Genomic DNA, 27,092 nt, shown 5'->3' on the forward strand with positions numbered 1-27,092 from the left:
CACAATAACAACAATAATAATGCTAATAATAATAATGCTAATGCTAATAATAATAATAATAATAATAAAATATTTTTATTTAAAAACAAACCAAATCTCTGCCATAGATAAGCTAAATCGTTTCACAAATTATCTGTCTTTGTAAAAGGTTTATCATGAAAAGAGATGACGAATTGTATCAAATCTGTGCATTAAATCAGATGAAAACCAAGTATAACATAGTGTGAGATTTGTGCATTAATTCAGGTGAGGAATTTTGCATTGAGAACAAGTAATGTAACCACTTTAATAATATCAACTTAATCTAAACTGCTTCAGGTCGAGATTGTTAGGCCATTCAAATAAAAAGAAACCCCAGACTCCAGTAAGGTTTTTGTGTGAACTTGTGTGTTGCAGGACAGTAATGGGCAGGTGGCGGGCGGCGGCGTGTCCGTGTACTACTCCCACGTGCTCCAGATGCTCTTCTTCAGCTACAGCCAGGGCAAGTCCTTCGCAGCCACGGTCAACCGCAGCAACATGGACATGCAGAGACTCTTCACCATCAATGTGAAAGGGTAAGCAGCCGACCATGACCCATTGTCTTCCAGTCTGCCTTATTAAGGGTCACGAAGGGAGACCAAAGCTCTGCCACAGTATTGGCTTTTGTGGTGAAAACATGAGCAGTATTTTGCCACAATTAAGACTCCTCGTTGAACTAACTGCCTACTGTGTAAACCAGATAGACTGCTATGCTACTGCTTAGAATGCTATTAACTAACTTCAGAGAAACAGTGGAGTTATTTGTATGGGTACAGGAACTCTACCTTGCGACTGCTTCCTCTCTGTCCAATGGGTAGTAAATTATGTTGTTGTTCTGTCTTATCCCTGTAGGTCTAACGGAGGCAGTAAGACGTCCCCCGCGCTGTGCCAGTGGTCAGAGGTGATGAACCACCCCGGGCTGGTGTGCTGCGTCCAGCAGACCACGGGCATCCCCCTGGTCATCATGGTGAAGCCGGACACCTTCCTCATCCAGGAGATCAAAACGCTGCCAGCCAAGGCCAAGGTTTGTCCCTCAACCTTCCATGGGTTTAGTTGAACATGGAGGATGTACAGTGGCAAGAAAAAGTACGTTGTGTTACCATGTGAACCCATGCTAAAGTTGACTAAAAAGAGGATTAAAAAATCATCTTTTGGAAATCCAACCTTTAAGGACACCAATTTTCTTTGTGAATGAATAATGTATCGTAAATAAATAAATGTTCTTCCTTAATATACAGGGGTCATAGTATAAACACCCCTATGTTAAATTCCCATAGCGGCAGGCATAATTTAATTTTTTTAAGGCCAGTTATTTCATGGATCCAGGATGCTATGCAGCCTTTGGAATTAAAATAGCCCCACATCATCACATACCCTTCACCATACCTAGAGATTGGCATGGTTTTATTTCAGTTTGCGTTAAGAGATCTTATGGAAAGTACCCCATGCCAATTAGTGTCCTTAAAGGTTGGATTTTTCAGCATTTTTTAAATTAAGGCAATAAGATCAATTTCCAAAAGATAGTTAGTCAACTTAAGCATGAGTTCACATACTTGTTCTTGCCACTATATGTGTCCTTCACTCACTTTTCTTCTGTCTGATGTGATAAAAGTGCTCAGCGTTTCTCTGCCTTGCAAGAACGCTGTAATAAACACTTTCCTTTTCTCTCTCTCCCTCTCCTCCTTCCCTCTCTCTCTCTCTGTCCCTCTCTCTCTGTCTCTCTCTCTCTCTCTCTGTCTCTCTCTCTCTCTCTCTCTCTCTCTCCCCTTCCCTCCCTCCCTCTCCCTCCCTCCCTCCCTCTCTCTCTCCCTCTCTCTCTCTCTCTCTCTCTCTCTCTCTCTCTCTCTGTCTCCCTCTGTCTGTCTCTCTCTCTCTCTCTCTCTCTCTGTCTCCCTCTGTCTCCCTCTCCTCCTTCCCTCCCTCTCTCTCTCTCTGTCTCTCCCCCTCTCCCTCTCCTCCCTCCCTCCTGCTCCTCCATCAGATCCAGGACATGGTGGCGATCCGGCACACGGCGAGTAACGAGCAGCAGCGCACCACCATGATCCTGCTGTGCGAGGACGGCAGCCTGCGCATCTACATGGCCAACGTGGAGAACACGTCCTATTGGCTGCAGCCCTCACTCCAGCCCAGCAGCGTCATCAGCATCATGAAGCCCGTCCGCAAGCGCAAGGCTGCCGCCGCCAGTGGGTTCCCCCGCACCACACACAACACCATTTAGCAACGGAGCTTTGTGCGTGAAGACAATGAAGGTGGATCCCGAGGCACTCTGCTGAGAAAAAGTCCTTTGTTGAGCGGACACTAACGCACCGATTGACCGGTTGGTGCCTCAGTGTCTGCTCAATAAAGGACTTTTTATCAGCAGAGTGCCTCGGGATCTACCTTCATTCTCTTCAATCATATCTGCCCACTTCCCTTGAAGAGCACCTGAAACATTTTATTACCATTTAGCACCAAACAGCAGTGTTCGGGTGTCTGTGTGTGTGTTTGTGTGTGTTTGTGCGTGTGTGTGTTCGTGCGTGTGTGTTCGTGCGTGTGTGTTCGTGCGTGTGTGTGTGTGTGTGTGTGTGTGTGTGTGTTTGTTCGTTCTGTACTGCTGGTTAATCCAGAATAAATCCAAGACAAAAGTTTTTACTGTTTACTGTTTTTACAATTTGCCAGTCCTTAAAAATGGGTCTGGGGAGAATTATTTTTGTTGGCTTTGCATGTGCATGTTAACTGAGACTTAACTGAGCAGATGTGGCTTTTGAGTTTTTTTGTTTCCTGAATCTTTTTTCTTTCTGCTGTACCAGCCACAAGGACATCAAGCCAGATGACCTTCCCAGTGGATTTCTTTGAGCACAACCAGCAGCTGACAGAGGTTGAGTACGGTGGGAACGACCTGCTGCAGGTCTACAACGGACAGCAGATCAAACACCGCCTCAACTCCACGGGGATGTACGTGGCCAACACCAAGGTACATGTTTCACTTCAGTACATTTAAACTGTAGTCACCCACATCATGTGAAAGTAATTGTGGTGAATAATTACTTAATATTAACTTAGACTGGCAAACTTCAGGAACACTCAGGAATCAGGTTTATTCTGTTACAAGCAGAGAGGGTAAAAAATGGTCTATGATCAACCTCTCCCTCTCTTCCTCAGTTCTGCATCTTGTTCTTCTTCTTCTAACAAACAATGCAAGTTAGTCATGTATGGGTTAAACAAAGAAAGAATTGGCGGCAAAACAAGCCCACGTGGTTGGTTCTCCAGATGGCATCAGACACACCTACTCACACCTACTTCAGACCTATCTGAATAGCATGAGGAGAGATATCTTGTATATCAGAAATATCACTTATAGAATGTTCTAAACATTCTCACAATCAAATCATTACAATCTTTGTACTGAGACTATTACAATGATACCAAACATAAATATATATACATTTCATGACACATGGATACATTATAGCAAGGTAACATCCTTTGTCTTGTGGATCTGATAGCCCTTGGAACAAGTACATTAGCATTTCATTGGGGGAAGGGAGGATGCCTTTGTTTAATGCCAAGAGGGGCCACATGGCTAATTAAAAGTAGTTTTGAAACCCTAAAATAATTGCTATCACATGCATCCATGAGCATGTGCCGAATGTCTTTGCATGTAGTGCTAAAATTAAACTACCCATAACAATAGAAAAGTCCTTTACAGCAAGTCCCTCCACGCGGCGGTCATATTGTAACTTTTTTTGGCCACTTATCGGGCATCTATTTCGGCAGAAATGCGCGTGCGTAAGGCTCCCTTGCTCCAGCACACATCACAACACATGATTAGCACGATGTGTTCACAACACACCATATGATTGGCACAATGTATTCACATGTCGACTTTTTTGCCGAGGAAGGGGCGGGATATGTGTAGACAACTGCCATATTGGCGTTACAAACTAATCCCATGCATTTCTATGGAGGATTTTTTGAGTGCTGTGTCTCATTAAAAAGTCTCTGCTACAAGTGGCTGCTGGTAACTCTGACCTCTGTTCTGGTCCCCCCAGCCTGGCGGCTTCACGGTGGAGATTGTGAACAACAACAGCTCCATGGTGATGACGGGCATGCGGGTGCAGGTGGGCACGCAGGCCATCGAGCGCACGCCGTCCTACGTGGAGGTGTTTGGGCGCAGCATGCAGCTGAACCTGACGCGCTCGCGCTGGTTCGACTTCCCCTTCACGCGCGAGGAGGCCCTGCAGGCTGACAAGAAGCTCGCCGTCTTCAGTAAGAGCCCACCGCCTCTGAAGGGTTTGCCTTCGATGGCTTTTAGTCCACCACCCTCTCTAGCTCTCTCTGTGTTGCTGTCCATTTTGTTCAACATTGGTATGTTATGGTTATGAAATTTGGCAGATGCTTTTGTCCAAAGTGACTTACAGAATATTAACATTACAATAGTTAAAAATACATTAAAAAGTTGTTAAGTCTGCTTTAGGCAAATTAGTAATAATAATAATATCAATTCAATATGAAATGATCAATAATGAAAATAAACAGAAACCACAAATATACAAACCATAACCATAAATATACAGACCGTATAAACGAATCCGGCGAAACTACCGGAAGTAAGCGGGCACCATTGCTGAGCTGTTGCTGGGTAGCATTGCGCCAGTGCCTCCTATTGGATTGGGGTGCGTTATCACGGAGGTTTGTTTACATAGCAGTAACAGCTCAGTAATGGCGTCAGCCTCCACAGAACGCTCGTCGGATTCGTGTATATGTATTGTGTGCATTTTCTAGTATGTTTTGTGTGCATTTCCCACTGACAGTCCTCTGTCTGAAACTCCCTCTGTCTTGTCTTCCATATGTTCTTCCATCCCTCGCTCTCTTTTTTCTTTCTATCCACCTTTTTCTAATGGCTCCCTCTTTCTATGCTTTGGCCCTCTCCCTCTCTCCTCCTCTCGTTCTCCTCTCCCTTCTCTCATCCTCTCCGCTCTTCCTAGTCGGAGCCTCAGTGGACCCTGCTGGCGTCACGATGCTGGACTCTCTCAAGATCTACGGCAAGACCAAGGAGCAGTTTGGCTGGCCGGACGAGCCTCCGGAGGACTTTCCCTCGGCCTCCGTCAACAACGTGTGCAGCCCCAACCTCAACCCCGGCAACGGCGCCAGCGACAGCGACATCGCCGTCCCCGCCTCCACCAGTGGAACTGTGCTGGAGAGGTGTGAACAACCACATGCACCCTGCCGTGTGTGTGCGCGCGTTTGTCCCTGTGTGTGTGTGTGTCTGTGTGTGTCTTTGTCTGATCGATCTGTTCTCAGAAGAGATCCAGAGTATGACATGACGTACATAGCTGTGGGTTACTTTTTTTTTTTTTTTTTTACATGCAAAGCATGCTTAAATGTTAAAATGCATTTGAGTCTGTTGTACATACACACACATGTATTTGTTGTGTATACACAGAGTTCACAGATGCTATTGAGATACCCTGCAATATTTACCCATGTACCCCTATTCTCCAGTGTCTTTGTGATCAATGGAACTGAATGTTATGTTAGTGTATAGAGGCGAGGGGTGTGTGTGTGTGTGTGTGTGTGTGTGTGTGTAGCCCTGGTGAGAAGGTGAGGGGCTGTGTTCTTATCCGTCCTAGATGTGTGTGTGTGTGTGTGTGTTTGTGTGCATGGCTGCTGTCATTAATGGCCTGTTATTGCATGCTTAACAACTTCCTCTGTTGACATTCTTTTAAGAAAAATAATCATTTTTTTACATGTTTCTTTCTTGTGATCCTCACACATTTTTCTTTTTCTTTGCTCCCAAAACAAAAAATCGGTAAAAAAAGTTGTGAAACTGAGTCCTTATCAACCTTGGACCGGTTAGTAATCGCCCTTTCTCTGCTTGTTTGCATGGTGTTTGCGCGTTTGCGTGTGTATGCGCGTGTTTGTGTGTGTGTGGGCTGTGTGTGAGTGTGTGTGTGTGTTTGTGTGTGTACACTTGAAGACACAAAGTAAGATTGAAGATTGAAGCCATCGTAAATTACGGGCTTGTGTTTTGAAGTGATTGAAGTTTACAATGGAAGCTTTGCTTCTGTTGAGGTAATTGATGAGATCTGAACGGTTTGAGTACTGCTCTCACAAAGCACTCATGCTATTGCATACCTTCAGCAATGTGACTACTTGTATTTGTTTTTTTTTTGCTGCTACTGCTGCTGTTTGTACTAGTTTTAGTTTACTTCTCATAGAGAATGCGTGAGTTTTTCTCGTCCCTTTGGTCACTGCTGTGTTGTGTGTCCTCAGAATGGTGGTCAGTTCTCTGGAGGCGTTGGAAAGCTGCTTTGCGGTGGAATCCTCCACTGAGAAGGTGAGGACTGTTTGACCTTTGACCTGTTGACCCACGCGTTAAAGCAACACCAAAGAACTTTTCCTCTGTCGCATGCCCTATTTGTTTATCCAGCACCAGCTTTGCAAATAACAATGTCCACAGACAAGGTATAATATGTTGCATGATTTTATGAAAGTACGATGTATTGCGACATCGGATGCAAGTCAAATTTGTAGTTTCTCATGTCGAACTACAGAACCGATTCCCGATCCGGCAAACTTACATAGTGCGGTTATAGCCGATAGAGGGCCGCGAAGCGAATGCAGAAAGTGCCGTTCACCCTGTTACGAGTTGATGAAAGCTGACAAAAAGTATCAAAAGGCTTTCTAGAGAAATCCTTTATGCGCCTGTCTGCAGTAGGAAGGTGGACTTAGCGTGTGTGTTGCTCTTACAGGAGAAGAACAAGACGGCCGCTCTGGAGCTGGCTACGCTGCTGCTGTCCATGCCCACCCCTGCAGGCGTGCAGCAGCAGACCAAAGGGCTCCTGGCCAGTCTGCACACCAGCCGCGTCGCCTACCACAACCACAAGGTACAGTACAGGCCGCCCACCCGCCCACATCAACAAGCCCTGATTCTGTCTGCTCTGTTCAGCATTAGAATGTAGAAACCGCTGGGAAATCCTGACACTGTGTGTGTCTGTGTGTGTGTGTGTCTGTGTGTCTGTGTGTCTGTGTGTCTCTATGTGTGTGTGTGTCTGTGTGTCTCTGTGTGTGTGTGTGTCTCTGTGTGTGTGTGTGTGTGTGTGTGTGTGTGTGTGTGTGTCTCTGTGTGTGTGTGTGTGTGTGTGTGTGTGTGTGTGTGTGTGTGTGTGTGTGTGTGTGTGTCTCTGTGTGTGTGTGTGTCTCTGTGTGTGTCTCTGTGTGTGTCTCTGTGTGTGTCTCTGTGTGTGTCTCTGTGTGTGTCTCTGTGTCTGTGTCTCTGTGTGTGTCTCTGTGTGTGTGTCTCTGTGTGTGTGTCTCTGTGTGTGTGTCTCTGTGTGTGTGTCTCTGTGTGTGTGTCTCTGTGTGTGTGTCTCTGTGTGTGTCTCTGTGTGTGTCTCTGTGTCTGTGTGTGTGTCTCTGTGTGTGTGTGTGTGTCTCTGTGTGGCTGTGCGTGTCTCTGTGTGGCTGTGCGTGTGTGGCTGTCTGTGTGTGGCTGTCTGTGTGTGTCTGTCTCTGTGCCTGTGTGTGTGTGTGTCTTTCTGGCTGTGTGTGTGATGACCTGACTGGCCTGCAGGACCAGTCCCTGCTGAGCAACGCAGTGCAGTGTCTGAGCAGCTGCAGTAAGGACATGAAGGACCTGGACCCCGACGTGTTCCAGAGGCTGGTCATCACCGCCCGCTCCATTGCCATCATGAGGCCCAACAACCTGGTGCACTTCACCGAGACCAAACTCCCACACGCCGAGTCAGGTACCGCCTCTCACCGGAACTGCTTCACCTCCTGAGTCATACGTTTGCCAAATGAATTGAAAGCCAAATACCCCGTTTGGATAGATAAGGGGGAAAGGGATGTCTTGAGTCCAATAGATGTGGATTTCAGATGCTGCTGTATTGTAGTATTAATGTCAAATGTCTGCCACAGAGATGACCGAAGATGGCCAGAAGCAAGCTGACGGCGAGGGCTGCAACTTCATCATGCAGCTGGTGAATAACTTCTGGAAGCTCCACGCTCTCAAACCAAAGAATGCTTTCCTGGCTCCAGCCTGTTTGCCAGGTACGCAGCCCCCCCCCCCCCACCTCAGTTTCTCAACTAGCTCAGATTCTTCAACCTGGGACCGGTCTATAGATTTTTACTCCAGACACAATCTAACCAAATTGATCAAACACTGAATCAGAAGGCTACACCCATGCAGGCTTGATAGGCCAGCCCGGATTTGAGAATCTCAGACGTACACTTTAATTCATTTCTGAGTAGTGGTGGTAAATGGTATGAATTTAAATTATTGTATTGAATGGGTCTTCTCAGGGCTTACCCACATCGAGGCCACAGTGAATGCTCTTGTGGACATCATCCATGGCTACTGCACCTGCGAACTGGACTACATCAACGTTGCCTCCAAAATCTACATGCAAATGCTGCTGTGTCCAGTAAGTTTTGCAAACCTAGTGATGACCGAGCTAACTGGTCTACACATTTTACTCTTCATCTTCCACTTTTAACTTTGCCCAAGTGGTCTTTACCAACATTTTGGGGGAGCGTTAGAGCAGCCAGGCAGCTACTGTGCTACACTCGGTGGGCATGATTTTAAAGATGCCCCCAAAGTGTAGCACTGTAGCTGCCTGGCTGCCGGAGTTCTCCTTTAAGACCAAAAAAAGCAGAATCCAACTCAGCAACCTAGTTCTGGTTCTGATTTTTGTGTGTGTGCTGGTCTTGGCCTCTCGTTGTCATTTTACAGGTCTTGCCTCATCAGTGAATGACCACAAAGCCTCTGTCTGTTTTAATCCCAACAGGACACGTCTGTGAGCTTCGCCTGCAAGCAGGCCCTCATCCGCGTCCTGAGGCCCAGGAACAAGCGCCGCCACGTGACCCTTCCCTCTCCACCGCGCTCCAACACACCCATGGGTACGTAGCGCTGCCCCAGTCTCGACCGGTCCGGAGCTTGCAGTGGTCAGTTAGTAGAGCAATAGGGCGACAAACTGTGCTTTTAGCTGTAGTTTTTAAACTGAGAATGGGAAGGGTTGTGCCTTTTGGATGGCATCCTTCCGCTTGTAGTTTGTAAAGTTGGCTAAACCACCAGCTGAAGGTGCCTGGGGCCTTTTTGTTTCTCTGTCTCCTAATTACTGATTCTCTCGCCCAGGTGACAAAGATGATGACGACGATGACGACGCCGATGACAAAATGCAGCCGTCGGGCATGACCACAGGAGAGGGCGGCCGCCAGGAGAGCCAAGAGCAAAGCGAGGTGGATCACGGCGATTTTGAGATGGTGGTGAGTTTCGCCCCAAAGGGAGCTTTCACTCCTCTGGACTCTCTCAGCTGCTTGACATTACAATCAATTCAGATTCTATTGCTATTTTTTGCACTTTTTCTGTTACATATTAGCACCTTTGGAATTGTTTACTCTGGCAATTGTTACTCTACTGGCTTGTAGAGATAGTGGTGTAGTTGTGTAGGTAGAGTAATTTCCTGTTACATAGAAGTTGTGTAGCTCAGTGAAGTTCTTGTACTCTTTAGGCACTTCTGTTTGCCGGGTTTGTAGCAGATGGGTGTTTTATATTCCTCTCTCCTGTGCGCCCCCTATGGGTGTTTTATTTTTTTCTCTCTCTTGCGCCCCCTATGGGTGTTATATATATTCCTCTCTCTTGCGCCCCCTACGGGTGTTATATCCAGTGTATATATATATATATATATATTCCTCTCTCTTGCGCCCCCTACGGGTGTTTTATATTCCTCTCTCTTGCGCCCCCTGCAGTCGGAGTCCATGGTCTTGGAGACGGCGGAGAGCGTGAACAACGGGAACCCGTCGCCCCTGGAGGCGCTGCTGGCCGGGGCCGAAGGCTTCCCCCCGATGCTGGACATCCCTCCGGACGCCGACGACGAGACTATGGTGGAGCTGGCCATCGCTCTCAGCCTTCAGCAGGACCAGCAAGGTCAGCAAGGTCCTCACAGCTCCCCCCCTCTAATCACCTTCTCATGTTAATGCTCCTAGCAGCAGAGATGAGGTTTAACAGAGCTGATCACCTCTAATCACCTTCTCATGTTAATGCTCCTAGAAGCAGAGATGAGGTTTAACAGAGCTGATCACCTCTAATCACCTTCTCATGTTAATGCTCCTAGCAGCAGAGATGAGGTTTAACAGAGTTGATCACCTCTAATCACCTTCTCATGTTGATGCTCCTAGAAGCAGAGATGTGGTTTAACAGAGCTGATCACCTCTAATCACCTTCTCATGTTAATGCTCCTAGAAGCAGAGATGAGGTTTTGTCAGCCAGTGTTTGTTGTCTAGTTCATACAAGGCAATTTTGATAGAATCGGAAATAAAATTATTCTCTTGTACCGGTATATCTAACATGTATATCTGTTGCTCTTTTATCAGCTGTACATGGTAGATATCGGTGTATAGAGGGATAATTGGTATAATTCTCCCCAATATACCGTAGTTGAATTAAACTGTATGTATGTATATTCCATTTGCAATATTATCATTCTAAAATGTTATTTTACATTTAATCATTTAGCAGACACTTTTATCCAAAGCGACTTACACATGTCAAATCATTATCTTACATCCATATGTTTTTTTGTATATGTATTTGATGTGTGCCAGTAGATTGTATGTGTTGAGGGTTTAAGTGTTTGTATGTGTGTGTTTGCTGTGCAGGCAGCAGCAGCAGTGCTCTGGGTCTCCAGAGTCTGGGTCTGTCTGGCCAGGCCCCCAGCTCCTCGTCACTGGACGCAGGAACCCTCTCGGACACGACCGCATCAGGTAACCTCCAGCCCCATTCTCTCCAGTCATCTCTCCTAACACCAGCACTCCCATCCTTGGTTACATATATGCACAGTAGGCATTAACAAATGCTAAAATACCAAGACCATGATTTATATGTGTAGCTATAGTTATTGCATGTTGTATGTAGTGTCATAATTGTTGACACAGTCAAACTTATAGATAACGTGACACTTTCATAGTCTACTACTATCTTAGTTGTGCCATTTTTTATAAACTTTTAAATTAAATGTTTTTTTGTGTCTGTGTTAACCATACGTTGGCACCTTTTAGTTAAGTTTATGTCTTTTGGTAAAGTTTTGCATGCTTGCTATTGCTGTTTTTTGTCAAGCATTTGTAGTAGGGGTGTAACGGTACACAGAAGTCACGGTTCGGTTCATACCTCGGTTCGGACATCACGGTTCGGTACGAGTTCGGTACAATGGAGGGAAAAGCAAAACAAAAATGCAGAAAGCATTTTTTTTTGTACATGTCTCAGGCTGTACCACCTAGTGTCATACAGTCTCTTCCCTGAGCTATCTGCAACAGCCTGAAGTGTGTAAGATGTAGGCTAAACAGTACAATAAGTGCCCAGACTCAATCTGTAACTTGTAAACAAAATAAGACAATCAGCTATAAAACTGAAAATAGGCCTACAGCATCTCTTATTTCTGAAAGTGCAAATTACATAGAAAATGATTTTTAAAAATCCACTTAAGCAAGACCTTCAACATCTGTGTTTAGTTGTATATGGAAGGGTCTACAATTTGCCTCAATATTTTTCATTGTGTGTAAAGTAATAATCTAGCCTACTAACTGTGAAAATATCACACTATTTTGCCTTTTTTTTAAAAACGAAATTGCTCCTTTCATTTCATAAACAGACTACAACTAGAAGTCACGTGACTTTGCCCTTTGACGTTAACTCACCGTAGCATGGTTTGTTTATTAGCCTGGTTAGCGTTGTCACTTAATTTTACTGTCTATGCACTTAACACTACCAGCTCCTCATGTGAGAAGTTACAAGTTACCCCAACATAAAGGTAATTACCACCCGATTTACATAGCTTTCTGTCATTACGAAATCATTTAATTTAAGCCATAGGTTTTGGCCCTATTTGTATGTGTATCCAAAGGCTGCTGAAGCGCACGGGAAGTTTCTTTCCCCTCGTTTCAGTGATTGGTAGCCTACATCATCTGGGTGATGGCTTCGAATATGTGTAGCATTTTTTCCACTCACATACCCAATGCTGAACAACGCCGACACACAATTTCATCTTATCCACCACTCTTTCGCCTGTACTAACGTTACTGTAACTGAAGTTCTCAAACTTGCGATCTTAAAGAGACCAGCGGATCCTCTAACTCTTGTAGGTCTAACCTTAGTGCTGCTAATGACTGACGGACTCGACCGACGACCTGACAAAAAAAAACATAGGCGCCAATCAGAGCTTCAGAGCTAAGGCGAGGCTACAGATTAGCGTTAGGTGTCGCTAAAGAACTCCCGTAACTCTCGCTACTTAACAGTAATTGCGCATGACATTAATTAATCCGCACACGAGTTTTATGTATTTTTATACCGTGTATTCTCCGTGTAAATTCATGCACCGAACCGTGACGCCCGTACCGTTTCGGTTCAATACGAATACATGAACCGTTACACCCCTAATTTGTAGTCATGTATTGTTGTTGTTGTTGTTTTGGTGACTGCTGTCTCCCTCTTTAGAGCGACCCCTTAGCAAAGCCTGCTGTGTTCTTCCCCTGTAACAGCTCTGGTTCTGCTTTCAGCCCCGGCCTCGGACGACGAGGGGAGCACAGCGGCCACGGACGGCTCCACGCTGCGCACCTCTCCCGCCGAGCACGGGGGCAGCGTGGGCTCCGAGAGCGGCGGCAGCGCCATCGACTCCGTGGCCGGAGAGCACAACGGTAAAAAACAAAAACAAAGTCATGGACATTTTTTTTTGTTGTTGTTGGTTGGTCAGGTCTGCCCACCCTCCGAGTTCTAGATTCTCTATGCACTCAAAAGGGTTTTTTGAGTGTTTGCTCTAGAGACCTTATAACGTTGTGTTAATGCTTCACCTCAAGGTAATCAGGTGAACCAGTTGGAATGATTGGGTTTGTTACCAAAAATAGGGCACACTCAGTTCAGACAATCGTAAAGACAGACGGCACCTGTCATTTCATGAGCCTTGTCAGTGGACTAATACCGCGTGTGTGTGGCGTGCGTGTGTGGCGTGCGTGTGTGGCGTGCGTGTGTGGCGTGCGTGTGTGGCGTGCGTGTGTGGCGTGCGTGTGTGGTGTGTGTGTGGTGTGGGTGTGCGTGTGCGTGCGTGCGCGTGTGTGGTGCATGTGTGCGTGTGTGTGTGTGTGTGTGTGGTGTGTGTGTGGCGTGGGTGTGCGTGTGTGGTGCGTGTGTGTGCGCGTGTGTGGTGTGTGTGTGGCGTGCGTGTGTGTGGTGCGTGTGTGTGGTGCGTGTGTGTGCGCGTGCGTGCGCGTGTGTGTGTGTCCGCGTCTTCCCCCTCCAGTGTCCGGCCGCAGCAGTGCATACGGGGACACCACGGGGGAGGGCCACCCGGCGGGCCCCGGCAGTGTGAGCTCCAGCACGGGGGCCATCAGCACCACCACGGCCCAGCAGGAGGGGGACGGCTCGGAGGGAGAGGGCGAGACCGAGGGGGACATCCACACCAGCAACAGGTCAGCGCTCTCACACCCACTCAATCTGGCTTCACTAGTGGGTGGGTTTTTAAAAAGATGTCGACAACTACTTACATTTTGAAAATCATCCCTGCAGCTTATTCTGCAATTTTGGTGTAGTAAGGCTACTTTAACTTTCTGATTAAATTTTAAAACAAATGTAATGACATAAACAAAAATGTAATGACATAAACAAATCTCTTGAAATTCAAATAATACATACATTGTCATCCTCCAAGACAGACGTTGCTTTGCTGTGTATTGTCCTACTACTTGTGCATGTGTGATGTGATGTGATGTGGAGCCTGTATCAGGCAGTAAGTCCGTGTGTTGTTGGTCTCTGCAGACTGCACATGGTGCGTCTGATGCTGCTGGAGCGCCTGCTGCAACACCTGTCCCAGCTGCACAGCGTGGGCGGCGTGCGCGCCATCCCTTACATGCAGGTGATCCTCATGCTGACCGCAGACCTGGACGGAGAGGACGAGAAGGACAAGGGGGCGCTGGACGACCTGCTATCGCAGCTCATCGCCGAGCTCGGCATGCACAAGAAGGTCCGCAACGCGCGCACACACACACACACGCGCACAGATAAAGACCAGAAAAATCCGACACATCCCCACAGTCTCAGCACGTTGTAGCTGGGCAAGAGCCTCAAAACACCACATTGGCAAATTAACAAAAGCTTATTTTCATTCCATAGTTCCAACACACACACACAAACACACATGAGCACCTTGTCTGAATACACACCAACATACAAAAGCATAGACATCCAACCAGAGCTATTTGAGTTATTGTTCTTGCTGGTCCTCTATAATGTGGAATTCTCTATGATGATTCTCCTATTAAGACGGAGAAGGTCCTTCCTAATACTTTTGTGCGTTTGTTTGGGATCAGCAGGACGTCTCCAAGAAAAACGAGAGGAGTCCCATCAACGAGGTCCACCTGGTCATCATGAGGCTCCTCAGCGTCTTTATGTCTCGCACCAAGTCTGGATCCAAATCCTCATCTGAGGTACCTCATCATTCACAACTGCTCACTATGCACGCTAGACGTCTTAGCACTGCAAGCTGTTATGCTGTAGGGTCATGGATGGTCATGGTCATGGATGTAAATAATGGCTATACCAACAATGTAGTATAACTGTATAGAATAATATAGCAGCACAGAACTAAAGGATTTGAGTTGATGCACATTTCTCCCACCATGTGTAGGGCAATTCCACAGAAAATTTACTTTTTTGTCATCCATAATGCCAGTGAAATGCCTTGGCATTTGTATGATGTGAATGATAACATTCATTTTTTGTGCATTTTTTCTCATGTACATTCTTCAGCCACATTTCATTTAATCATTCACATTATACCATACCGTCACATTTTATTGACGTTATGGATGTTACAAAAAATTAAATTTTCCATGGAATTGCCCTGTACTATTTTAATGAGTCTGTGGCATGAAGGAAATGAGCGGTAAAAAAAGTTGACTACAGTTGCAGTGTCAGCTTTTGCGTGACAGTGCAGTGTAAAATGAATCGGTTAAAAAGAAAAGTCCTGTAAAGGAAGCAAGCCTTGAATGATGCCTAACCTCTCTCTCTCTCTCTCTCTCTGCCTCTCTGCAGTCGTCGTCGCTCATCTCCAACGCCACGGCGACAGCCCTGCTCAGCCTAGGTGCCATCGACTACTGTCTGCACGTGCTCAAGTCGCTGCTGGAGTTCTGGAAGACGCAGCAGGGCGAGGAGGAGCCAGCGGCCGCTAGCCAGCTGCTCAAGCCCCACGCGTCCTCCTCCCCGCCGGACATGAGCCCCTTCTTCCTGCGGCAGTATGTCAAGGTGCGTGGGTCACTGCTGTCCAGCCTGGACAGTCTCTCAGGGTGCCAGCTGCAGCCGCTGTGAGAGTACAAGACAAAGACAGTGGGGCAATTCCATGGAAAATTGACTTTTTGTCACATCCATAACGCCAGTTAAATGCCTTGGCATTTGTATGATGTGAATGATAACATTCATTTTTTGTGCATTTTTTCTCGTGTACATTCTTCAGCCAAAAATAGCAAATGCTCAAATTTCATGTAATAATCCACATCATACCATACCATCACATTTTATTGGCGTTATGGATGTTACAAAAAACTTAATTTTCCATGGAATTGCCCAGTGACGTTTTGGAGAGATTTTTACTCTTATGTAAGGGATAATGGACGACACGGTGGTCTGTTCACAGAAGTTAATGCACGGTCGAGGTTGTAAAACGGCCCCGACGCGAAGCGGAGCCTCGTAGTGCATTAACTTAGTGATGGGGACGAGACCGCCTATGCCGAGTCCGAGTCAAGACCGAGTCTTTGAAGGGTCGAGACCGAGTCGAGACCGAGTCTGTTGGTTTTCAAATACAGTCGAGTCCGAGTCAAGACCGAGTCTTTGAGGAAGCAAGTCCGAGTCGAGACTGAGTCCTTTAGGAGTCGAGACCGAGTCGAGACCAAGACCATAAAAAAATTTCAGTTTTCATATTCATAATTTAATATCACCCCAGTTAATAATCAACCATTAGGCCTACAGACTAAGCTAGATTGGGAATTGTTTAGAGGAGCAGTCTTAACGTCTTAATATGGACTATGCTGACCTACAGACACTCACCGGCAGCAGAGCCATAGAGATAAATAAACGGCTCTGACGGCAGTATCTTTGCATTGCACCATGGGATGTCATTTTCAAATAATGCCGGTCAACATTGCATTTTATTATTATTGTTGTTATGTGTTGTCTTTTTTTTTTATATGAACATAAAAATGTGTTGGTCTCGAGGACTCGGTCTGAAATTACGAGTCCTTCGCCTCCCACTGTGGTCCGAGACCGAGTCAAGACCGAGTCTTTGAAGGAACGAGTCCGAGACGAGACCGAGAAAGCAGAAATTGGTCTCGAGACCGGACTCGAGTACTACATCACTACATTAACTTCTGGGAACAGACCACCGTGGAGTCTATTATCCCGCTTATTCCACTGTTGCCACTTGCATTGTGTTCATTTCCTGTTACAATTTAAACGTTTTAATCGCTAAAACTGTCTTGTTTGTAGAACTAATTTCTTCCGACACATATCAACTAATTTCTCAACTCACAGGACAAACTGCCGTTACTAGTTCTAAATGGATGGTTGCTACGGCCAAAGGCCAGTCGTTAGTTCTATCTCTCCCGTTGTCAAGCGGGCGTATCCCAAGATTCTGATGAACTTTAGCTTTGAAACATCGCTTTTACTTAGCCTGCTGTCATCCATCTAGCTAAAAGCCACCTCAGTCATATGCTACAATGTTGCAATGTTCTGAACGTCTGCATTTTACAGCTCGGATGCAACGTGACAGTTAATTTAAACTTCACAACGAGTTCGGCGAATTAATATACAAGTGTGATACGGCCAAAAAAATGGATCTACTTCATAGGTGTGCAGATAACATACGGTTAATGGTCGTTCTCAATTACGTAGGACAATGGGAAATTCAACCAAGCAGTGGAATAAGTCTATAATAACATGTGTGGTTGATTGTTGGAGATGATCAGGAACAGCACAGTTAAATTAAATAAAAAAAACCTATATCTTTTATGGATGATCATCTCACAGCATCTTGTGAGATGTTGTATTTTTATGGTTATGGTTATGGTTATGGTTATGGATTTAGCAGACGCCTTTGTCCAAAGCGATTTTTATCCCCTATTCTTCTGATGATTGGTGTAACAGTCTTGCTCCTCCTCCTCTGCAATCACAGGGCCACGCCTCTGACGTGTTTGAGGCCTACTCTCAGCTGCTCACCGAGATGGTGCTTCGGCTGCCCTACCAGATCAAGAAGATCGCCGACACCAACCCACGCATCCCACCCCCCATCTTTGACCATTCCTGGTTCTACTTCCTGTCCGAGGTAGCCTCCTAACTTGTCTTTTCTCTACGTTCCTACTCTTATTTATGCAGCAGCTGTAGTGTGTAGCTGTTCTCAGAAGTACTTTCCGCAGTTCCTCTCATAACCATAGCTTTAGATGGTTCAGTAACAGTATCATGTTGACCTGTAATCAGAATCTCCCTTTTTTTATGTCTCTTTATTCCTATTCTATAATGAGCCTTGTAATATAATTGACATATGCAGTGTTTCCCACAGAATTGAATTCTATTTGTGGTGGCAGGTTTGCAGAATTAACTTGAACGCAACAGTTTTTAACAAATTAGCGCAACATGGTTATAATGCTAACTGGATTTAAGCACAATTTTTGGTACAACCTGGAAAATCATTGTGTGGTGGTCAATGTTGATATTGTGGTGGGCAGCCACAAATAAGTCAATGTATGGGAAACACTGATATGTAAGTTGCTTTGGATAAAAGCATCTGCTAAAAGAATAACTATAAAATAATATTTCTGTCTTAGTGTTAGTGCTTGAATGCGCTAACTGCCTCTCCAATTCTCTCTTTGCAGTACCTGATGATCCAGCAGACGCCGTTTGTGCGCAGGCAGGTGCGCAAGCTGCTGCTGTTCATCTGCGGCTCCAAGGAGAAGTACCGGCAGCTGCGCGACCTGCACACGCTGGACTCGCACGTGCGCGGCATCAAGAAGCTGCTGGAGGAGCAGGGCATCTTCCTGCGCGCCGGCGTAGTCACAGCGTCCTCGGGCTCCGCCCTGCAGTACGACACCCTCATCAGCCTGGTGAGTGCTGCCGCTGTGTTTCCTGTTGTTGTTAAAGCTGGTTATAAACACCAAGTGTGTTGAGATTTATTGAATTTTGAATTTGCCTTGAATTTCCCCTTGGGGATCAATGAAGTATCTATCTATCTATCTATCGTGTGCTTGTGTTTGATTGATTAATTGTTTGTTTGTTTATCTGTTAATCTTTCACAGATGGAGCATCTGAAGGCCTGTGCAGAAATTGCCACTCAAAGAACCATCAACTGGCAGAAGTTCTGCATGAAGGATGAGTGTAAGTAGTGAGGAGCTCATCAGCATGTGTTCCTGAGGGCTCCTTTAACAGATTAGCTTTTGTCATGTAATAGACAAACAAAAACAAAAGCTCAAAAAGTCAAACGTGCCATTTGTTTAGTAATAAGTCACACCATAATTGATGATATCAGAGTAACTTGTCATTAAGTAAGATGATTTTCTTCTCCCAAGTGCTGTGTGTGTGTGTGTGTGTGTGTGTGTGTGTGTGTGTGTGTGTGTGTGTGTGTGTGTTCTCTAAATAACATACTCTCTCTCTCTATTTCCCCCTCTCTCTCTCCATAGCGGTCCTGTACTTCCTGCTGCAGGTGAGCTTCCTGGTGGACGAGGGCGTGTCCCCTGTGCTGCTGCAGCTGCTGTCCTGTGCCCTGTGTGGCAGTAAGGTCCTGGCGTCCTCCTCCTCGGGTGGCTCCGGCGGCGGATCGGGGGCCTCCCAGTCCTCCCAGAGCAAGTCCTCCAGCAAGAAGAGCAAGAAGGAGGACAAGGAGAAGGAGAAAGAGGGTGAGTGGAGGAAATGGGAAGCAGCCGCCTAGTTTCTGTTATGTGTCTAGCCATTTTTTTCTTTTTTTTTTTAAAGATTTGGCACATTGGAAAAAGATTTTAGTACAATGACAACTTTTGGAGCCTCTTTATTTTTGTTATTTTGTTCTAATTGTTCAATTTCAGTGATTGAAAAATCTTTATTTCATTATACAAAAATGAGATCCTTGTCAGTGATTGTTATAATATCCAGTTAAAGAAAATAGAATAATTTAAAGTTGCATTGTGATAAAGCTGACCACGTTTGTCCTTGCGTTGACCAGGAGAGGGTGTTGGTAGTCTTGAGGATCAGCTGTGCACTGCTCTGGTCAGTCAGCTAAACAAGTTTGCAGACAAGGAGACTCTGATCCAGTTCCTGCGCTGCTTCCTCCTGGAGTCCAACTCCTCGTCTGTGCGCTGGCAAGCCCACTGCCTGGCCCTGCACATCTACAGGTACACATCTACATCTGCAAGCCACAGACACACCCCGGACTTGTACAGTATCTCCTCCCCCTTGTTCAGTGAACTGAATCTAGGCACAGAGGAGGATTAGTTTTCCAACTCATAACAATGACTTCTATCATAAACTATATTATTAAAAAAAAACTTGCCAATATGTTATTGTGCTTTCCATTGAAATGTGGACAATTCCAGCCATTTTTCACATAGATCACTGTTCCTCGAGGTCACTGAGTACTGTCGGTACAAAAACAAATTGTGCTACCTAGCTCGAGTTGCTGCAGCCAATAGCTCTAGGGCTTTTCTCAATATGCGTTCTTTTCTATACTTGTGTTCTCATGAACTTGAAAATCGTTCTGAAACGTCATCAATCACCGCCGAAGTATTGTTCAAATTCACAAGTTCGCATTTATCCAAGAACGTATAACATTCCCGGAAGTGTTCTCGAATCCTTGGTTTTATCAAGGATGCATCTGGTGGTGACTTGGTGGATTGAAGATTCCACAATCATAATTGCTGCTACAATCCGATCCATGTTTAGGCTATAAACAGTAGGCTACAGGCTTCACAACTAAAGTTAAATCATTACTGTCACTTAAACTGCGAACTTCAAACATTGTTCCCGCCAGCATGTGAATATATTCTTATTAATATTTAATAAAAAATTTTGAAATGAAAAACATTAAACAAGCTGGTGAATTATATATTTTATTGTAAATGTCAGAAATACTGGGTAGACAGAGCAATAGGTAGGCCTAAATGACTAGACTCTCGAGCTGTTCCGAGGCTGCCGTTGGCAAGAACGCTGCTGTCTCAAACTGCAAATTGAGCGTACTGTGTCCTTGCGTTCTCCAGAGTCTGGACTCACGATCTTAACTTTTCAAGTTCGAACTTTCAAGAATGGGAGACCGTTCTTTAACGTACTTTGTATTGAGAAAAGACCCTACACTCTGGGAGCATGATTATATATTATGTTTTTTAAAAAAAAAAATTTAAGTATATTTTTTGGGCTTTTTATGCCTTTAATGATAGGACAGTGGAGAGTGACAGGAAGTGAATGGGAGAGAGAGCAGGGGTAGGATACGGAAAAAAGACCACAGGGCGGGAATCGAACACGGTTCGCCGGCGTACGGTGCAGGTGCCCCAGCCAGTTGCGCCACAGCTGGGGCCTATGTTTGTTTTTTTACCGACAGTACTCGGTAACCTCAACAAACCGAGATTTATGTAAAAAAATGGCCGGAATTCTCCTTTAAAATTTGCCCGTCTGAATGAATGTCTCTGTATCACTATTTTTCCTGTACATTGCCTTACCTGAGAAAGGTAGAAAAACACCTGTACTTGTCCTCTTGCAGAAACTCCAGTAAGTCCCAGCAGGAGCTGCTCCTGGACCTCATGTGGGCCATCTGGCCCGAGCTCCCTGCGTACGGACGCAAGGCGGCCCAGTTTGTGGACCTGCTCGGCTACTTCTCCCTCAAGACGCCTCAGACGGACAAAAAGGTGAGTCCACCTACAGTGTCATGAAATGTCCTGCCTCAGCAAACTCACGTAATTTCTTCCACATAAATGTACAGTAACAAAGCACTGTATTGTAGACCTTAAGCATTCTATTGTTTAAGACGTGTCTGTTATGCTATGTTATGTTCTGTGTGACAGCTGAAGGAGTACTCACAGAAGGCTGTGGAAATTCTAAGAACCCAAAACCACATCCTCACCAACCACCCCAACTCCAACATCTACAAGTAAGCATCTGCAAAGACCTCCTTCAGAGTTAACTTCAACAACATCATTATGAATTCCGCTTAATGATTTTGTCCCTCTGGTTTTTGTACTCTTGTTTAGCACCCTGTCTGGGCTCGTCGAATTTGATGGATTTTACCTGGAAAGTGATCCCTGTTTGGTCTGCAACAACCCCGAAGTGCCGTTCTCAGTAAGTGACACCGAAGCATGTCGAACTCGGTGACTGATGCCGTTTCATTGGGTGTCATGTTGAAAAAATATTTCATCATTCAAACCCATTTGCCACTGCTGTTTCTGCAGAACATCAAACTGTCATCGATCAAGGTAGACACGCGGTACACCACCACCCAGCAGGTGGTCAAGCTGATCGGCAGCCACACCATCAGCAAAGTCACAGTGAAGATCGGGGATCTCAAACGCACCAAGATGGTGCGCACCATTAACCTGTACTACAACAATAGAACAGTACAGGCCATTGTGGAGCTGAAAAACAAGTGAGTGGCAGCAGCTCAAAACACTTCAAAGGGATGCATCATCGCCTCTTGGCTTTTGAGTGCAAATGTTCATTTAGTTGTGGCAAAACGGTGTTTCCCTGAGGTCGCCAGGGCAACCCAGCCTTCATTATCTTACCTAGCCTTTAATTTCTTAGCCTTTTTTATCTGTGTTTATGATTTTTGTCTCCCTTCTTACAAATAAATCAATTATTTATTTTGACCCTTATATGACCCTTTCTTACTCACTTACTTTCTCTTTTTACTGCATACAAAAAATGCCCTTCTTATAAGTAACATTATCTATAAATACTATAGTGCATCAGGTTTTTCAGCTTGCCTATGTACATTGATCAAATAAACTAAATATAAATTTAAAAAAACTAAATATAAATAATAACTTGCTTAAATTATTATAGACCTTCTGAAACTTGTGAATGTAGTATATTTGGTAGCATCAGGTGTAGCGTAAACAAGTCATGTGTTTTGAGTACATTTGTTAGGAAATCATGTACAATGATTTAATGCAGTGATATTCAACCGGGGGTCCGCGACATAAACAGAACGTAGAAAAGATGGTTTGTATTCGTTTATAAAATATTGTATAGGCTACATATGAGTCCGTGCTCAGTGTCTCTCTCAGCCAAGGGGTCCTTGGGTTGAAAAAGGTTGAAGACCCCTGATTTTAATGTACCCAATGTCCAAACCCAACATGCCGGTGACCTCTGTTTGGTTCTCCCTCAGGCCGGCCCGCTGGCACAAGGCCAAGAAGGTGCAGCTGACCCCCGGCCAGACGGAGGTGAAGATCGACCTGCCCCTGCCCATCGTGGCGTCCAACCTGATGATCGAGTTCTCCGACTTCTACGAGAACTACCAGGCCTCCACGGAGACGCTGCAGTGCCCGCGGTGCAGCGCGTCTGTGCCCGCCAACCCGGGAGTGTGCGGCAACTGCGGAGAGAACGTGTACCAGTGCCACAAGTGCAGGTGGGTCCAACGCTCAGCGTTGTGTTGCGTAGCGACACGTCTCGGGTCTCGAATTCCTCCCATGAGCTGTGACGTGACTTGGGAGATGTCTGGCTCGATGTTGACTGCGCCTCTCTCTCCTCTCTGCCAGATCCATAAACTACGATGAGAAGGACCCCTTCCTGTGTAACGCCTGTGGCTTCTGCAAGTACGCCCGCTTTGATTTCATGCTGTACGCCAAGCCCTGCTGCGCTGTGGATCCCATTGAGAACGAAGAGGACAGGAAGAAGGTGAGGAGAAAACACACACACACACACACACACACACACACACACACCACCCATTTACAGGATACAACCAGCACTCTACCCCTTACAGGTACACACACACACACCACCTATTTACAGGATACAACCAGCACTCTACCCCCTACAGGTACACACACACACACACACACACACACACACACACACACACACACCCACCTACCTACACAAACACATACACACCTGGCTGAGCATCTGTGTCCTTTTGTTCAACACTGCACACACTTCCATACACACTCCCAGACAGTGGCCTACACACAATAAGCCCATGCAAACTGCTGATTAACATGGACCAGAGCATCTGCTCATTTGGTAGTGTTGCTCAACACTAAGGTGAAGGACTATCACTGCAGCTGTATTCCAGTCTGATTAAATAATGCGCTGTCTCAGCTGGGTGGGTAACCTTATCTCCCTAACGTCCTTGGTGTGTGTGTGTGTGTGTGTGTGTGTGTGTGTGTGTGTGTGTGTGTGTGACCTTGCCAGGCGGTGACCAACATCAACACACTGCTGGATAAGGCAGACCGAGTGTACCACCAGCTCATGGGCCACCGGCCCCAACTTGAGAGCCTGCTGTCCAAGGTGAATGAGGCCGCCCCAGAGAAACCACAGGTGGGTCCCTAAGACCATCTGTCCCAATCAGGAGTCCAAGCATAACTTGTTTTGGTTTTTCTTCTCACAGACGTTTTTCTCTCATAATTCTGTTTGGATTTGACATTACCTGTGACCCCTTTGTTAAGATGGAGGCTTTATTATTATAAACTTTTTTTAAATTGATTAATGAATGTCTAATGCAATGTGTTAGTTTGCCCATGTGTTGAATAGTGACTGCGTGAGCTTACTGGAGCGTGTCAGTGGTGTGTGTATGTGTGTCCACAGGATGACACGGGCGCCGGTGCAGGCCTGGGCACCTCCACGGCCAGTGTGAACCGCTACATCCAGCAGCTGGCGCAGGAGTACAGCGGAGACTGCAAGACCTCTTTTGATGAGCTCTCCAAAATCATCCAGGTAGGATTATACTACACTATACAAGCCACTGCCATACCAGAATTTACATATTATATTATAATGTTATATATTCACTAAAGATGTTCTTTATTCAAATCAACCACTTTATATACAGTAACTATATAAAAAAATACAAAGATGGGGGGGGGGGGGTACAAGACCCTCGGCCAGTCCCACCCTATCTTATTTCCCCACTCATTTCCTGTCACGTTTCACTGTTCTTTCTGAATAAAGGCATGAAGCACAAAAATATACTTCAAAAAAAGAAAAAGAACAGGATTATGGAAAAAACTAGTGCATCTGAATACGCTTTGAGCTCTTTCCCAAAGTTATTAGCCTAGCCCATTAGTAGACTTTCATTATGATTTATGTTCAGTACCTGTTATGCCCACAGGCCTCTACATTAATGCCTTTTACATGGAGGAATATTTCTTGGGGGAAAAAACCCCATTACGTTGCTATGCAGTGCACTGAACTTAAGAGAACAAGACACAGACCATCTCTCTGCCTGTCCGTGTTTCTGTTCATCATGTTCTCTCTCTCTATTTCTTTCTTTCTTTCTTTCTCTCTCTCTCTCTCTCTCTCTCCTCTCCTCTCTCTCATCTCCCTCTCCCTCCCTCCCTCTCCCTCTCCCTCTCTCCCTCTCTCTCCCTCTCCCTCTCCCTCTCCCTCTCTCCTCTCTCCTCTCTCCCTCTCTCCCTCTCTCCCTCTCTCCCTCTCTCCTCTCTCTCTCTCTCTCTCTCTCTCTCTCTCTCTCTCTCTCTCTCTCTCTCCCTCCCTCTCTCCTGCAGAAAGTGCTGGCGTCGCGTAAGGAGCTGCTGGAGTACGACCTGCAGCAGCGTGAGGCGGCCACACGCTCCTCGCGCTCCAGCTCGGGCGCCCACCAGCCCACCTTCACGGCCAGCCAGTACCGCGCGCTCTCCGTGCTGGGCTGTGGCCACACCTCGTCCACCAAGTGCTACGGCTGCGCCTCGGCCGTCACGGGCCACTGCATCACGCTGCTGCGCGCCCTGGCCACCAACCCGGCCATCCGGCAGATCCTGGTCCTGCAGGGCCTCATCCGCGAGCTCTTCGAGTACAACCTGCGCCGGGGCACCGGTGGCATGCGCGAGGAGGTGCGCCAGCTCATGTGCCTCCTCACCAGGTAACAGACCAACCACCTATTGCATACACCAGAGACTTTCTAATGAGGAGACACAGCACTCAAAAAAATCCTCCATAGAAATGCATGGGGTTAGTTTGTAACGCCGTTGTCTACACGTATGCCACCCCTTCCTCGTCAAAATGTGAATACATTAAGCCAATCATGTGGTGTGATGTGAATACATTGAGCCAATCAAATGGTGTGTTGTGAGGTTGGTGTCGTGAAGCCTTGCGCACACGCATTTCTGCCGAATAGGATGCGCGATGAGTGCCCAAAAAGCATTGCAATATGGCTGCTGAGTGGAGGGACTTAGGGCCTAAAAGGACTTTGCATATACTTAACTCATTGAGTGCCAAAAACGTAATATTACGTTTTGAGCTTTTTTTTTAAATTACGAAACTAGACACTCTAACACACCTTATATGTGATTTTGGGAACTCTGTGATGAATGGGAATGAAATATATGTCGATCGTGAAACTCATGAAAATCTGGACATTTTATCATAACTCGGTTGCCGCTTTGGGTCGAATCAGTGACGCATGCACGTCAGGTCAAAAACAGGCCATTTTCGTGGGTCTATCACTAGGTGGCAGTCTCGCCAGGTCTCGCTGATCACTTCCCGGAAAGTCACACAAGTATGTAACAGGCAACACTTCATATTTCATGAAAGACGTTATATCTCCATTTCTAGAAAAAAAACAGCGATTTTGGTGAAAACTAGCCACTGTTTAGCTTGGGATTTCTCAGGAACAGAGGCGTGTAGAAATACACGGTTTGCACCCACCGAGAGCTTAAAGTCTCACCTTTTAATCGAGCTATTTCATAGCTATAACACAAAATATGCTGTGGCTGTACAAAAATCATCAACAATGGTCTAGATTGCTGACACTCTAGGACAAAGTTCCCGAAAACAGCTTGGCATTCAATGAGTTAATATCTATGTAGCACATCTTAAGTACTATGTATTATGTACTGTCTTATGTACTGCATCTGGTATTATATCAAGTGATTTGAAGAGAACGAAAAATTATTGACCCCTTGGATTATGAATGTGAAATGCATGATCATTGGAAGTGGACAAGAGCCCTCGAAGGGGAGATAATATTGTAAAGACACTGTCCATTGGCATTTTTCTGTGTATACCAGCAGTGCTGTTTAGCGTGTTTCATCAGTATTATTGGGTGCAACGTTTCTGTTCTAGTAACCCCATTCCCTTTGCTCTGCTCTGCTGTGCTCTGCAGAGATCACCCTGAGGCCACCCAGCAGATGAACGACCTCATCCTCGCCAAAGTGTCCGCTGCGCTCAAGGGCCACTGGGCCAACCCGGACCTGGTAAGTGTAAGTGATGATGTGGCACAGCGACCGTGTTCTTTGGTAATGATGACCAAATCTCACCCCAAAATGCTAAACGATTTTCACGTGTGTGTGTTTGTTTGTTATGGCTCTGCAGGTGAGCAGTCTGCAGTATGAGATGCAGCTCCTCACCGACTCCATTGCCAAGGAAGGAGGATGCTGGGAGTTGCGTCTGCGATGTGGTGGGTTCCATTTGCGTTTCCTGTCTGTTTTTAGACTAGGCACTTTTTCAATAGTATGTTTTCAACACTTTATTTATTTATTTATTTATTTATTTATTTATTTATTTATTAACTTTTGTGCGCTGAGCATTTGATCTCATCCTTGTCCACTCTGTGTTTGCGTTCAGCTCTCAGTCTGTTCCTGATGGCGGTGAACATTAAGACCCCCGTGGTGGTGGAGAACATCACTCTGATGTGCCTCAGAATCCTCCAGAAACTGATCAAGCCCCCTGCCCCTACCAGCAAAAAGAACAAGGTGAGCTCAGCCCTCTCCACAGTACTGTAGCTGTCCGAGTGTTTGCCAAACTCCCAGGGTTTTTTTTCGTTCCATTAATGAACCGCTCTGCCAGTTCTGACGTTCAGCCAAAAGCCTCTGTGTTGAGGTTTCCAGCTGTTGATCCAAAGTAATTTAAAAGTTCGATACAGTGCAAGAAAGTATAGACCGTCTAG

At 45.8% G+C, this 27,092-nt stretch overlaps 1 protein-coding gene across 1 annotated transcript in view; it reads left to right on the forward strand.

Moving 5' to 3' along the window:
- The window catches only part of ubr4 (ubiquitin protein ligase E3 component n-recognin 4), a 64,131-nt gene that overhangs the window by 25,443 nt on the left and 11,596 nt on the right, over window positions 1-27,092 (forward strand). Inside the window, exons 43-79 of the mRNA XM_076277282.1 lie at window positions 397-554; window positions 871-1,042; window positions 2,000-2,201; window positions 2,808-2,971; window positions 4,050-4,266; window positions 4,986-5,202; window positions 6,274-6,337; window positions 6,753-6,887; window positions 7,574-7,748; window positions 7,921-8,052; window positions 8,305-8,426; window positions 8,790-8,901; window positions 9,137-9,267; window positions 9,751-9,928; window positions 10,660-10,764; window positions 12,553-12,690; window positions 13,290-13,458; window positions 13,805-14,009; window positions 14,359-14,472; window positions 15,080-15,289; window positions 17,211-17,360; window positions 17,908-18,135; window positions 18,328-18,406; window positions 18,709-18,924; window positions 19,227-19,395; window positions 20,754-20,898; window positions 21,055-21,140; window positions 21,241-21,328; window positions 21,439-21,632; window positions 22,374-22,613; window positions 22,744-22,882; window positions 23,402-23,527; window positions 23,795-23,923; window positions 24,715-25,067; window positions 26,310-26,400; window positions 26,519-26,603; window positions 26,771-26,898. Coding sequence (XP_076133397.1) covers window positions 397-554; window positions 871-1,042; window positions 2,000-2,201; window positions 2,808-2,971; window positions 4,050-4,266; window positions 4,986-5,202; window positions 6,274-6,337; window positions 6,753-6,887; window positions 7,574-7,748; window positions 7,921-8,052; window positions 8,305-8,426; window positions 8,790-8,901; window positions 9,137-9,267; window positions 9,751-9,928; window positions 10,660-10,764; window positions 12,553-12,690; window positions 13,290-13,458; window positions 13,805-14,009; window positions 14,359-14,472; window positions 15,080-15,289; window positions 17,211-17,360; window positions 17,908-18,135; window positions 18,328-18,406; window positions 18,709-18,924; window positions 19,227-19,395; window positions 20,754-20,898; window positions 21,055-21,140; window positions 21,241-21,328; window positions 21,439-21,632; window positions 22,374-22,613; window positions 22,744-22,882; window positions 23,402-23,527; window positions 23,795-23,923; window positions 24,715-25,067; window positions 26,310-26,400; window positions 26,519-26,603; window positions 26,771-26,898 — 5,766 coding nt within the window. The remainder of the gene's footprint in view (window positions 1-396; window positions 555-870; window positions 1,043-1,999; window positions 2,202-2,807; window positions 2,972-4,049; window positions 4,267-4,985; window positions 5,203-6,273; window positions 6,338-6,752; window positions 6,888-7,573; window positions 7,749-7,920; window positions 8,053-8,304; window positions 8,427-8,789; window positions 8,902-9,136; window positions 9,268-9,750; window positions 9,929-10,659; window positions 10,765-12,552; window positions 12,691-13,289; window positions 13,459-13,804; window positions 14,010-14,358; window positions 14,473-15,079; window positions 15,290-17,210; window positions 17,361-17,907; window positions 18,136-18,327; window positions 18,407-18,708; window positions 18,925-19,226; window positions 19,396-20,753; window positions 20,899-21,054; window positions 21,141-21,240; window positions 21,329-21,438; window positions 21,633-22,373; window positions 22,614-22,743; window positions 22,883-23,401; window positions 23,528-23,794; window positions 23,924-24,714; window positions 25,068-26,309; window positions 26,401-26,518; window positions 26,604-26,770; window positions 26,899-27,092) is intronic.

This window comes from Alosa pseudoharengus, unplaced genomic scaffold, assembly GCF_046254945.1.
Source record: "Alosa pseudoharengus isolate Yale_2024_CS ecotype anadromous, Long Island Sound unplaced genomic scaffold, YU_APseudo_1.1 YU_APseudo_1.1_scf_9, whole genome shotgun sequence".
Lineage (NCBI taxonomy): Eukaryota > Metazoa > Chordata > Actinopteri > Clupeiformes > Clupeidae > Alosa > Alosa pseudoharengus.